At 41.1% G+C, this 14872-nt stretch overlaps 1 protein-coding gene across 5 annotated transcripts in view; it reads right to left on the bottom strand.

Moving 5' to 3' along the window:
• Positions 1–14872, bottom strand: part of ube4b (ubiquitination factor E4B, UFD2 homolog (S. cerevisiae)) — an 87341-nt gene that overhangs the window by 51631 nt on the left and 20838 nt on the right. For 2 of the 5 annotated variants that reach the window (XM_038773797.1, XM_038773799.1), the window contains exons 3-8: positions 10235–10370; positions 9622–9709; positions 8693–8837; positions 7112–7225; positions 5679–5904; positions 3334–3774 (exon numbers count right to left, since the gene is read on the bottom strand). In XM_038773797.1, the coding sequence (XP_038629725.1) occupies positions 3334–3774; positions 5679–5904; positions 7112–7225; positions 8693–8837; positions 9622–9709; positions 10235–10370 (1150 nt within the window). The remainder of the gene's footprint in view (positions 1–3333; positions 3775–5678; positions 5905–7111; positions 7226–8692; positions 8838–9621; positions 9710–10234; positions 10371–14872) is intronic. The other 3 variants (XM_038773798.1, XM_038773800.1, XM_038773801.1) reach the window with 3 other exon arrangements.

Here is a 14872-nt window from a genome sequence, read left to right as displayed (position 1 = left end):
TAATGATGCTCTAAGACCGACAGCCAAATCCAACATGACAAATTTGATTCAGTGAAATTTAATTCCAAGGAAGAAAAATACAAATTGGAATTGGCAGAATTCTGTACTTCTGCAAATAGCTTGGTTATAATTGCAACTGTTTTTTAGTCGTCTAGCAAAATATCACCATGGAGAAATTCAGCACACACTCCATTTTAAAAGGTGCATTACCAATACCATTGGGAAAATACAGAGGATGACAAACATTCAAGCTGCCAAATAAAGACTTTGTCCGAAACACAAAAAGAAAATCAAATTCTACTGGGGCCATTTTTAAGGCGCAGCATCGTTTTATCAAAATTGGCCATCACTAATAACCTCGAAAATGGTAATGGAGACAACGGTAACCGTAAATTGTCAGCAAATAAAATGTTAAACAGGACCAATTAAAAGATATGAAATTTTGTTCACAGAAAGCTACTACAAAAATATCTACTTTTCCAACCCAGTATTAATGGAGTGAGTCCACATCACAAACTGGGTGTCTCATTCAGAAAGGGTATAATGGCCGTTGATGCAAGGAATTCAGAAATAAAACACTGATGCGCCAAGGGATTTTGTCTCAGACGAGAGTTAGGGCAGATTATTGGAACAGAATAAATGGGAGTTTCACCCTGCATTATCCATATTGAAGCTTAGCCAGGAGAGATTGCCGTAGGTGCTGGACACCCCAAGTATTTCCTTCCTCTGCAATGGTATCCTCTTGAAGCGAGAAAAATGTACACAAATCTCAAATAATTTTACAAGCCAAATCTTGCAGAACAAATTCACTTTAAATTGAAATTCCAGACGTTTCACTAAAATTTCCTCCATTCAGAAGGGAATGAGAATATTTTTCTGCTCTAACATTGATGCCAATACCAACATACCACAGGTTAAACTACTTTAATTCTTTGCTGCTAATATCAATTCCAGCGCAACTTAAAAAGGACGAAAAACATTCCAATTAAAAAGCAGGAAAAGCTTATTTCAAGTTCTCTTTAGGTACTTTAGAATGTGCACTCCATCTGATGTTTTGTAATCACCCTTAAGCGCGATCGTAATATGGAGATTGTAACATGACAATATTGAACCAAAAGTCAAAAAGTGGAAAACAGAGTGGATAGTGTTCTGAAATGGAGCAAGAGAAAATGCTGCAAATGTTCAGCAGGTCAGACAGCAGCCATGGAGAGAAATAGAGTTAGCATTTCAGGTCGATGATCCTTCGTCACAAGCGGAGTACTTCCAGCATTTTGTTTTTTTATTTCAGATTTACAGAACCTACAGTATTTTTTTTGCTTGCAAGGAAAATGCTCTTCCTTGTGCCTTAAACAGTTTTCAATATGAACTGCTTCAAATTCTGAAGCTTCACAAGGATATTCGGAGTACCTTTAAATGTGGGAAAAGTAATGATGAGCTGAATTTTTCCAGAAAGAGCAACTTTAAAAATGACTGCGATTAACAGAGCTATTAAAATGTCTTAAGAGCAGATTAAGAGCATACAACCGCCTGCAGTACTAAACTGTCTGAAAGATTTAGACAACTGTTTCAGCACTTTATTCCTAGCCCAATCTGCCAGATGTATATTTGACGTTCTGCAACAATGTCAATTTTAGGTACATACTGCTTATATTCTTTGGTACATGGGTCTATGATCAGCTACAACTCAGAAGAGAGCAAAAATCAACAGCGTGACACCCTGATCAAACAAACAAGCAGACTAAACTAGAAAAGACTACTGCAACCCCTCTAACTGGTTCAGATTCAAGACCATACCATAAGACCATATGACATAGGAGCAGAATTAGGCCACTTGGCCCATCATGTCTCCTCTGCCATTCAATCATGGCTGATATTTTTTTTATCCCCATTCTCCTGCCTTTTCCCCATAACCCCTGATCCCCTATTCACTATTTCTTAAATCAATTCTTCCACCAAAAAAAATAAATATTCAGCTCCTTTTAACTATAATGCTTAAAATTTTGAAAGTTTTGACAAGGTCTCCAAAGCTTAATTTCTCCAGTATAAACATTTCCAGCTTCTTCTCTCAATTCAAGTGCCTACTCCTGAATATCAGCTTAGCTGCCCTTTTCAGCCTTTCTAAAGCCAGGTTGTCCACATTGTAGTATAAAGTTACAGATAGATTTCCAGGTGATTTCTACTCAAAGCAACAACTGCTTCTTATTCACCCCAGTTTTTCCTCAGTGTTTCATTGTTTTCTACTTTCATGCGTTGCTTTTATACTTTACCTATTCCATGGCTAAACTAATTTTATAACCCTTTTTATGAAATGGGATTACATTTTGATCTTTCCAATCTTCATGCATCGCACCCATTTTGAATGAATTGCTTTAAAACAAATGCTTGCCAGGAAATGACCAGTTTAATTTGCCACTTTCCTAGGACTGTAGCAAATTGATCCAGGTCAGGTGATGACTCCTGTTCGAATGTTCTCAGCCTTAGACATAATTAGCTCATAATTTCTAACATTTAATACTTTCTTCATCCTCCCTGGAAATTCCACCTTGGACTGGGAAGGTACCCTACAATTTTCTCAGTGAACATTGATATCAAAAAGTGTTCCAGATGTCTAGCATTACTTAGCCATTTATCAGAGGCACGCTTGGAATCCTACCATTGCCCTGACCCAAAAGTCTTTTATACTGCACTTAGTATTCCCCATAATTTTGAATTTTGGTTTCCTAATAAAGCTCTCTTGACTAGTTTCTTAACCGTATTCTATTATCTCTCCACATTTTATCTGCAGATTTATGCTCAAGAACTTCTCTTCTTTCTCCCACATTATTTTGCTTGCTTCCCCATTAGTTTTTCCTCAGTTACACTTCTTTCATAATGGAACATGGTTGCTTTGGATTCTCCAACCTATTTTTAAAAGATGCCCCAATCATCTCGTGTATAGTTGCACATCTTCATATAGGAGAGTGCCAAAATCAAAACATTTTAAGTGGCTACAAAATTATACAATCTTGCCACTAGCAGAAGCTGGTTCCGTGGAATACACACAGGAATTTCCCTGATCTGCGGTCACTTCCCACATGATACTCTAGGTCCAGTAGTCTACGTAAAAGGTGGTAAACCTCATGCATCAAGGAATTCAACTAGCAAGTTGTCAAAACTTGGGCTCTCAAAGCTAAAGATCTATTTTTTTAAATAAAGTTCAACTAGGAATTGGTATACTTGTAACTTATGGTAAGTCAAATCTATGTTTTATGCACACAAATTTTTTTTTTTTTTTTTAAATGTGAATAAATGTTAGAAGCGGATTTTTTCACAACTTGATAGATTGTACAATACCTAGGTGGTAGCTGGTTCAGTGGAGAGGAACGGGAGGCTGCTGCAGAAGAAATGACTGGAAATAATGGTGGGCCCATTACAGAAGGTCGTTGTCTTGGAGAACTCATCGGGATTGATGAAGGGCTGCTGGTCATGGTTTGTGGGCTAGAAGAGACAGGTGTAATAGGCAATGGATTTGTACCAACATTTCTTAGCCTGGGAGAAGTGGAGAATAAGGGTGGGCAGCTTGTGGTCAATGATGGTTGTCCTGAAGAACTGGCCTGTGTTGAGGATGAACTGGCCTGTGTTGAGGATGAACTAGTTGCCATAGTGCTTTGGCATGGAGAACTGGGCGTCAATGAAATAGGGCTTGCCAACTTAGGCTGCTGGTTCTCAATGCCAGCAGTCTTGGAAGGGTTTCTGGCCGAGAAGGATCGAGAACTTGGACTGCTTCCATACAGACTAGAATATCGAGATAGAGATACATTAGAAAGCAAGAAAGAAAAATGAAAAGAGCATGCAAAAGATTAACAGGGTTGTAACATTAGGAAAAAAAATCTACATTTATGCTTCCACATATTAGTATTCATATACACTAGTGGAAGCATGTAATCCAAATTAGTTCTGCAAATGATGTCTATACAAATTAAATATTCTTACACTACCCAGGAAATCACAACACAATCACATTTCTGAATAGTCATGAAGTGCTTAGTCACATTAAATAGCACAACAATTCAGTTCTACTTCATTATTGGAACACAAAAGATAGATTTTACCATCATAGATAGATTTTACCCCTCACTACTTCAATTATTACAGCAAGTAACTTAATGGTTGGCAGCAAGATTTTTTTACTTTATTAAAATATAGTAGTGACATTAAGAGAAGAAGCAATTTTTTTTTACACAGAAATGAATCAGCCCATTCAAAGCTATGGGTTTTCTTGCCCACATCAGGAAAAAAATAATGTTGAAAGCCTCTCATCGCTGCCTTAAACAATTTCTTCCAAGGCAAAAATAGGTCCTCTCCAGAACTTGAAAGTCTAAGAATTGATTAGTATGAGAATTTATTCAACGGTGTTTAAAGTTACTGGGAAATAAGCTCAAAGTAAAGTTTTTATAATTAACACCAATGGAACACTAATTGAAAAAAATCCTACTTTACATTTGCCTCCAATTGGAAAAACGGAGAAAATAACTTAGTGCAGTTCAATGAGAATTAAAGAATGGTACAGTATCCATACCACACAGTGATTTATACTTAAACTTATGGGTTGTACAAATCGCAACCAGTGATTTGTAGTCTGTGCTGGCACTGGATTTCACTCTGTCTCATTCCAAACCTCTCTTCTACCACAGATCTTAGTTCTGTGCCATAAGCTCCTTCCCTCAGTACGAACCACATAGCACAAAACGACAAATTCAGAAGTTGTCACAAGAACTAGCCAACCAGTGGATGAAACTGCTATAGATAAAACATTTAAAAACCCAGATTTGTTCCTCCCTTTCAGTCCCAAACAGAACTGAAGCGACTTTTCAAAAAAAAGTTCTGAAAAATTAAAGCACTATGGATATGGCCAGTACACCTCGTTCACTTGTTATCCAGTGGTTTACTCATCAATATCCAACATTATCGAAAATACACACTATACATATCCCCATCATAAACCTGTACTTGTCAGACAATTAGCAATGCTGAATTCTGAGCCAAACTCTTTGGGGGAAAAAATGTCTAGAATCAAAACCAAATGATGCACAAAAGTAATTCTAGCCAATTACTGGAGTCGACTAATACAAATGTTGCATCTTTATTCCTCATGCAAATCAGGGACATGAACACGACTACATTCCTACACACTCCAAAAGAAAAAGATCAGAACTGAACATTCTGGTGAATGAAATGCGCCGATACACAAGAAATGACAATAGGAGAATAGATCCAGCAGTGAGGCAATAGATGTTTTTCCAAAGGATAATTATTAACCACACCTACATCTGCAGCTACAGGAAAAACAGTAGAATTACACGGCTGGATCAAAAAAATGTGAGGATAAAATGTTAAACACGAGCAAAGAATCATAGGCAGAATCTCTCCATTTAATCAAGGATAAACCAAAAAAGATTTAAGACTTATTTTTCCAAAAGCATAAACCCAAATACTCTAGTCAAGTTATGAAAATGTCTTATTTCATGACTCTTACAGAGCAAGTACTGTACAACATTGAAACGGGTGATTAATTATTTCGCTACGCCCACTCCCACGTTTAGTCACCAACATTTTCATTCTAATTTTATAAAAAAAACACTCCGTTATAATCCCTTAATGAACAGGTCAGAAAATATCTGGATTCTTATTACATTTACCTCGATAAAGAACTGGCACCAAAAGAACCCGGGCTGCAAAACATAGGACTTGTTCCATGACTTGACGGGTTTAGGGGCAAATTCCTGTCAGGTGACCTTGCAGCTGCTGCGATAGGTTGAGAGGTGGCGGTCAAACTGGCAAATGGGTTGTCTTCTGGCATTTGAGTGGACAGCATCAGAACCTCCATTAGAATCTGGCCAATCAAATCTTTCCAGTCCGAGAAAACTAGTCAAGCAAAAAGAAACTTCAATTTTGATTCCTACAGAGTATAGCACGCACTTTCACAGCTAATATATCTGCTTCATAGAATCCCTACCGTACAGGAGGCCATTTGGCCCATCAAGTCAGCACCTACCTTCCAAAAAAAAAAAAAAGTGTACCCTACCTAGGCCCACACTCCTACTCGAAACCCGTAACCCCATCTAACCTTTTGGACTAAGGGGTAATTTAGCACGGCCAATCCACCTAACCTGCACATCTTTGAACTGTAGGAGGAAACCGGAGCACCTGGAGGAAACCTCGCAGGCACGGGGAGAAAGTGTAAATTCCACACAGACACTCACCCAAGGCTGGAATTGAACCAGAGCCCCTGGTGCGGGGAGGCATCAGTGCTAACCACTGTGCCAGCACTTTGTGCCACACCAAATAGGATTACTATTGCTTAATCCTACTGGACAAACTGAGAAGACCGTTTCCCGTTAGCACAGTTGCTTCACAGCTCCAGGGTCCCAGGTTTGATTCCTGGCTTGGGTCACTGTCTGTGCAGAGTATGCACATTCTCCCCGTGTCTGCATGGGTTTCCTCCTGGTGCTCCGGTTTCCTCCCACAGTCCAAAGATGTGCAGGTTAGGTGGATTGGCCGTGCTAAATTGCCATTTAAAAAGCAAAAGATTGTTTCCCCTTTACAAATGTACACTGAAATTAATTTTATTAGCCAGCTGGAGATCCTGAAGGGGGGGGGGGGGGGGGGGTTCCCAAGTTGAGACCCCTTAGAACTAGATAGCTAGGATAACACTAGAATAAGCTCTACATTTGAGGACTGAAACTAACCATGGAAAATATATCCAATAATCATTACTAACCATTAAACATGTATTTTTGGGACATAACAGTAACAAGCATTTAAAGTTTTGCTAATACTAGTGGCCACAATGTACAGTGGGATTTAAGCGAGCTAACTTGACCACATTCCTGTGAAAGACAGAATCATACAGAAGAAATAATGTGGTCAGCAGAAACACATCCAGAGGAAGCAGCTCTCATCAGCAATGCCAGGCATCCCATACACAGGCAGGCAATGGTACAGCTAGGGACCACACTTTGATAAGAGGAAAGGGAGCAAGGGAGAGCAAAAGGCAGATGAGGGATCTTGAAAAACAATAGGTGGCCAGTGGGCAGGACATGACTACGCCATGAGCTGATCACGCACTTACCATGCTGCCTAAAGTAAAATTCATTGGTCATGGTATAATCTATAGCTTCAAGGGTTGGACCAAGTCCAGCTGAGGCAGGGCTACTGATGTTTGGAAACTGTATAACTGTTGAACCTAAAGCAATGTAAAGCAGAGTTGGTTTTGGCATTTATCCAAATCACTCTCCCTCGTACGTTGCCCAAGCTTGGAAAGTAAAGCCATCTTAACCAGAGTTGTTGTCTCTGCGAGTCTGTGTTAGCTGAGCCATAATTAAGAGGGGAGGTCCCCCACCTAAAAGCCAGCTCGATACTTTGAAGACATTCCTACAGATCCATTTACAAATCAACAAGTGCCTTGAACTCTGTGTCGATGCAGACCAATCCAGTGTCAGCACATGGATCCCTCGCTGAAAAGATTTGCTGAAAGATCATAGAGATCTACAGCACAGTAAAGGCCCTTCAGCCCAGTGTCTGCTCCAGTCACAAACAACCACCTAACTATTCTCCTCTGCTCCAAAGTAACCGCAGTCTATCCAATCTCTCATCATACTAAAACACTTCAGCCCAGGCAACACCCTATCAAATCTCCTCTGCATCCTATCCTATGGTATAACATCCCTCTTATAATGTGGATTCCAGACCTTCACACAATACTCCAGCTGTGGCCTAACCAACTTTTTTTTTATTTTATTTTTTTAATAACAGTTCCAACATAATCTCCCTGCTCTTAAACTCTATGCCTCAGCTAATAAAGGCAAGTTTACCATATACCTTGTTAACCACTTTATCCACCTGCCTTGCTACCTGAAGGGACCGGTGTACATGCACACCAAGGTCCCTCTGATCCTTGGTGCTTCCCAGGGTCCTGCCATTCATCATCTATTCCCTTGCCTGGTTTGCCCTATCCAAATGCATCACCTCACACTTATCCAGATTCAATTTCATTTGCCACTGATCAGCCAATCTGACCAGTCGTCTATATCATCCTGTAGTCAAAGGCTATCCTCCTCACTATTTACCACCCCACTAATTTTCATATCATCCGCAAACTTACTGAACAACCCTCCTACATTCAAGATTAGATCATTTATATAAACCACAAACAGCAAGGGCCCCCATACTCATCCCTGTAGAACCCTTGTGGACACAGGCTTCCAGTCAGAAAAACACCTCTCAACCATCACCCTCTGCTTCCTGCCACTCAGCCAATTCTGGATCCAATTTGCCAAATTTCCTTGGATTCCATGGGCTTCGCTATCGGTCTCCCATGTGGGACCTTATTAAAAGCCATGCTGAAGCCAAAGTAGACTACGTCAAATGCATTGCCTCATCTACACAGCTGGTCACCTCTTCAACAAATGCAATCAAATTGGTCAGACATGACCTTCTCTCAACAAAACCACGTTGACTGTTCATCCCTGACTCTCCAAATGCAGATTAAGTTGGTCTCAGAATTGCTTCCAATTGTTTCCCTGGCACTGAGATTAGACTGACTGGCCTGTAGTTTCCTGGTTAATCCCTTCGCCCCTTCTTGAATAATGGTACCATATTGGCTATGGTCATTGGCTATGCCACACTATCCATTATTGTGGTTGGTCCTCACCTTCTTTCACATTCTGTTTAAACTCTGCAGCCAGGCCAGGTAAGAAAATCACATCCCGATCACGTTCCTTCCAGGAGACCCGGAAGATTTTACATATAACCGAAAGTGCTTGTTCTTCCGACACATCTGACCCCAACGAGGGTTCCTAAAAACAAAAGCAGTTGTCACTGGGTTCACTGGTGCAGACACCCACAACAGTAGAGTTGCACATTGAAAAAAAGGTGGAGTAGGTGAGGTCATTAGGTAGAAGAGGAGCAAGAACTACAGCAACATTTGTCCTCCTTACTCAGAACAATGATGCTGATTGTAGTTCCCTTCTGCCACCCAGCCAGAAATATTTAACTTAGCTAGAAATCAGGTGCAGGAACTTTCATCATTTATAGAACTCAATGATGCGTTAAACACTGAATTCAATCAAATCTATCCAGTGAGCTATTAACGCATCTTATATTTCAGAGTTTAATCATATCAATCTAATAAATCAATAATGAGATTCTTCCATCAACATTTCATTATTCAAGGTGTGCCCTGCATCAAAGCACCAAACACTGCAAACCACAGGCATAAAAGCAAGAGCTCATTCACTCTCCCACTTTGAAATGACATCAACCACATTTCATATGGTGCTTCACTCAGCAAGGGCTGCTAAGATCTCAGTAAACTCGTCACAAACAGCTGGAACATGAAAGTGTGACCTTGGATTTAAACTAGGGCGCCTTAGCTAAAATACACAGCAACTATTCATTGTCCATCTGCAACAGTTTTTTTAAAAAGTCACTTTTTTCTCAGACTAGGTATTCAAATCGGAGACTCAAGAAAGGAAATTAGAATTGGGTATCACTGCCTGAAACACATGAACACTTGATCATTAATGGAGACTTCCTGTGCAAAATTACTCAGCAAAATCTACACATGCATCATCGTTGTACCTTATCCGTCAGACTTCTTTTTTCCCGACGATCGCCCTCATCGACTTCCATATTTTCAATTCCTGAGTCTACATCCACTTGGGACATGCTGTTTAGAAGCGGAACATTTAGTTAATTTATACATTAATTAACCATTAATCTGCTACAAATTTGTCTGCAAGACCATAGGCGGCACTGACTACAGATCAGTTTTTCCTTCTTTGTTTCAGTAATTTAGTAGATCCATTGTCGGTAATGTTAATATGCTTCAATGACTGCAACAACCATTGTTCCAGTATCGCTGCATATTACTCAAATTCTTGCATTAGCGCAAATCAAATCATAGATTGATGTAACTATCAAAAATAGAACATTCAGGCTCATTAGTCATCCCGAGGTGCTCTATTCTACCTTCAAACACCTTCAATAAACACCTTCAAACATCAATAATTGGCATGTTATTTGACTGGAATTACAAGTTTATTCTCAAAATAAATATTCAAAAACTTTGGTTTCTAATGCAGGCTTTAATTTGTTTAATCCTCCTGTTCAAAAAAATGCTTCTTTGTTCACTACACGGGAGGACCATATACAAATATAAAAGGTTATTGATTCACAGCTGTGGATTAATTACCTTTTCTCACAGGACACACTATCGATATCCATACTCTGAGATCTGGACAGACTTTGGGACTGGTTTTCAAGGCTATTTGATGGCGAACTGCTGAGTGAACTCACTCCTTCACTGCTCTGGCTTCTATGTGCAACACCTGAGAGAATAGATGATATTCAGTAACACAGACCTATTTAACATTAGAAGAGAAAAAGAGTAAAGGATTTAAAGTTTTAGCTGAATAAATAACTTCATCTTCCATTGGGATATCAGAATACCAACAGTGAGACAATATGACATAACTCTTATTTGTACTGCGGTGTACTGAAAGTAAACTCGACCACCTTTCTTTCATTGCAAGATGTGCATCTAGCGGCATCTAGCAGTAGAGTTGGCAGTCTCAATTTAATTTGAAGTGTACATCTGGAAGAAGGAATTGCGTACTGTTGCTAAGTTTGCAAATGATACAAAGATATGTAGAGGGACAGGTAGTATTGAGGAAGCAAGGGGGGTCTGCACAAGGACTTGGACAGGCTAGGAGATAGGGACAGGCTAGGATTTAGGGAAAACAAATGGCATATGGAATACAATGTGGACAAGCGTGAGGTTATGCACTTTGGTAGGAAGAATGGAGGCATAGACTATTTTCTAAATGGGAAAAGCCTTCAGAAATCTGAAACACAAGTCCTAGTTCAGGATTTTCTCAAGGTTAAAATGCAGGTTAAAAAAAAAGCTAGAACCAGAGGACACAATCTCAGACTAAAAGGGCCGATCCTTTAAAACAGAGACGAGAGGAATTTCTTCAGCCAGAGGGTGGTGAATATGTGGAACTCTTTGCCACAGAAGGCTGTGGAGGCCATATCACGGAGTGTCTTTAAGACAGAGGTAGATAGGTTCTTGATTAATAAGGGGATCAGGGGTTATGGGGAGAAGGCAGGAGAATGGGGATGAGAAAAATATCAGCCATGATTGAATGTCGGAGCAGATTCGATGGGCCGAGTCTGTTCTGATGACTTATGTCCTTATAGGTTCAGTTGGCAGTTAGGAAGGCAAATGTGAGCAGCATGGTGGCGCAGTGGTTAATACTGCTGCCTCACGGCGCTGAGGTCCCAGGTTCTTCTTTTTTTTTCTCCATAAATGTTTCTATTCTCCTCCTTTTACACATTTTCTCCCAAATTTACACCCGCCAACAATAAGCAATAATCAGTAACGAATGCATTGTCAATCCCCATACAACAACAATCCCATCCTCCCACCAAACCCCCAAACATTAGCCTGCATGTTAACATAAATAAATAACAAAAAGGAATCAAGAATCACCCATAGTCACCATTAACACAGTCAGTCAGCCCCCATTCTCCCCCCCCCCCGCAATGTTCAATGTAGTCCAATTCTCGAAAGTGCATAATGAATAAGAACTAGGAGCAGGAGTCGGCCATCTGGCCCCTCGAGCCTGCTCCACCATTCAATTAGATCATGGCTGATCTTTTTTGGACTCAGCTCCACTTTCCGGCCCGATCACCATAACCCTTAATCCCTTTATTCTTCAAAAAACTATCTATCTTTACCTTAAAAACATTTAATGAAGGAGCCTCAATTGCTTTACTGGGCAAGGAATTCCATAGATTCACAACCCTTTGGGTCAAGAAGTTCCTCCTAAACTCAGTCCTAAATCTACTTCCCCTTATTTTGAGGCTATGCCCCCTAGATCTGCTATCACCCGCCAGTGGAAACAACCTGCCCGCATCTATCCTATCCCCTTCATAATTTTATATGTTTCTATAAGATCCCCCCCCTCATCCTTCTAAATTCCAACAAATACAGTCCCAGTCTACTCAACCTCTCCTCGTAATCCAACCCCTTCAGCTCTGGGATTAACCTAGTGAATCTCCTCTGCACACCCTCCAGTGCCAGTACGTCCTTTCTCAAGTAAGGAGACCAAAACTGAACACAATACTCCAGGTGCGGCCTCACTAACACCTTTTACAATAACGCCCATGAATTGTAGAACCCCTCCATCCTGCCCCTCAGTTCAAATTTGACCTTCTCAAGAGTCACGAATTCCAGCAGGTCCCCCCGCCACGCCAGGGAGTGGAGGGGTTGATCTCCATCCCAACAGGATCAACATTTTGGACATTTGATCTTGCACGCCATGCTAGTTCATCTCCCATGGCACTGTTCATAATATCCAACATGTAATATATGCAAACAATATTTTGACCACACTCCAGGTAGACATTTTGCTCCGTTTCATGTTATTGCTGGGGAATATATTTCTCTTTTAAAATTTATTCTTGGAACATGGGTGTCACTGGTAAGGCTTGCATCGATTGTGTGCCCATAGCTGCTTGGAGGGTGGTGGGTCTTCAGAGGGCAGTCACAAGTCTATCATTGTGTAAAACAGGCAGCACAGTGGCTAGCATTGCTGCCTCACGGCACCGAGGACCCGGATTCGAATCCCGGCCCTGGGTCACTGTCCGTGTGACGTTTGCACATTCTCTCCATGTCTGCGTGGGTTTCACCCCCCACAACCCAAAGATGTGCAGGATAGCTGGATTGGCCACGCTAAATTGCCCCTTAATTAGAAAAAATAATTCGGCACTCTAAATTTTTTTTAAATCGTTGTGTAAGACCAGAGTGCCTCAGTCCAGCTGAAGCAAGGACAGTGGGTTTCTTGGCTAAAAGGACGGGTGAACAAATTGCTTCTTTATAACAATCTGATTGCTTGCTTGAAATTCTCTGTTACTGATTAGTACTAGTGTTTTTAGTATAAATAGCGGGGAGGTGTTGGTTGAACTCTCATTTTCTGTACTATTAGTTCTGGCCTTTGGATTACTAGCTCAGTAATATACATTAAATTGTATTGAACCCGTGGGCTCATCCAGATGATCAATACCATAGCAGGGATATAAATGACCTAAAATGAAAGTACATGATGTATCCCAGATTTACACTACCAGCTTTTTTTTTTTAAATCAGAGGGTTTATTTGGGGTAATGATAAAGTAGTGTCACATTTTAATGCAGAAGTATACTTTTTTGAAGAAAATGGTGGTAATCCCATTGTTGTTCAAGTCGGTTCAAACTGTTCTTGTTGTCAACATGTTCTTGAAACAAAATATATTCTTTTAAACTTTTGTTTTAAAAACTACTAGGGTTGGTTGGTACAATGTCACCTATGTACAGAAGTTAAAAGAACCCACAGCATCGGGGGACAATCCTTTATCCTGGGCTCCATACCTCTAATCCTCCACCAACTTCATAAAATCAGATAAAATTTCAACAACAGAATATCTCAAAAGCATTACTGTACTCATTCTGTAATTACTCAACTTTCCTAACGGAAGTTGTAATCCGACACACCTTGGTGCTCACGTTTAAGGGGAATTCTACATTTTAAGAGAGTTTAGGTCAGAGGTCATGTGTGCCAATGCATTTTTTTTTAATTCAACCATTTTATACATAATACAAAGACAAAACAACAAACCCAAATCAGAATAACAAACGCCCAATCCCCATACAACCTCCCCCTGATCCTAGCCCCACCCTGCCAAGAACACAAATCCTCCTCCTCCCCCTTCCACTTAGCCCCCTTTAGCAACTAGCGGTGATCAGCTCTTTGAAATACAAAATAAACGGCCTCCATCTTCACTAAAACCCTTCAATTGCTCCCCTTGCGATGTACTGGACTTTCTTGAGGTATAGGAACTCCATCAGACCCCCCAGCCACACTGAGGCGCTGGGTGGAGAAGCTGACCTCCATCCCATCAGCACTTGCCTCCGGGCAATCAATCAGCGAGGTGAAGGCCAGTACATCGGCCCCCGCACCCGTCTGCAGCCCCGGTGAGTCCAACACCCCAAATATGGACATCAAGGGACAGGGCTCCAGCTCAATTTTCAGAATCAGCAACATGGTGCTAAAGGAGGAGACCCAGAAACCCACAAGCTTGCGACACGGCCAGGACATATGCACATGATTGCCAGACCCACTGCTCGCACTTGCCCTCCACCCCTGCAAAGATCAGACTCATGCTGGACCTAGTCAAGTTAGCCCTAACCACTTTTAAATTGTATTAAACCAAGCCTCGCACATGATGATGATGATGGGGACCCTCTACATTACTTCGATTCCATCTGCACCCACATGGCTACTGGATCGCTACACCAACCAAACACCTTCTCTGCACTCACTGCCCAATAACAGTACATTGGGCTCGGTCCTAACCTTACCCATCAAGCTCGTACAGTTCAGCTTACTGAGTGGGAAGGTTTAACTTGTAACCTGAAAAAGCCAAAGCACCTCAGCAGCCCCATTATCGTAGAATTTATAGTACAGGTCTGCATCAGCTCTTGGAAAGAGTACCCTACCCAGGCCCACATCTCCACCCTACCCCATAACCCAGCAACCCCACCCAACACTAAGAGCAATTTTGGACACCAAGGACAATTTAGCATGGCCAATCCACCTACCCTGCACATCTTTGGACTGGTGGAGGAAATCATAGCACCCGCAGAAAACCCACACACACACTGGGAGAACGTGCAGACTCCGCACAGACAGTGGCCCAAGCCAAGAATCAAACTTGGGACCCTGGAGCTGTGAAGCAATTGTGCTAACCACTATGCTACCGTGCTGACCATGGTGGGAATCTGGTCCATC

This window comes from Scyliorhinus canicula, chromosome 16 (genome assembly GCF_902713615.1).
Source record: "Scyliorhinus canicula chromosome 16, sScyCan1.1, whole genome shotgun sequence".
Taxonomy (NCBI): Eukaryota; Metazoa; Chordata; class Chondrichthyes; order Carcharhiniformes; family Scyliorhinidae; genus Scyliorhinus; species Scyliorhinus canicula.
This window is presented reverse-complemented; position numbering and strand designations above follow the sequence as displayed.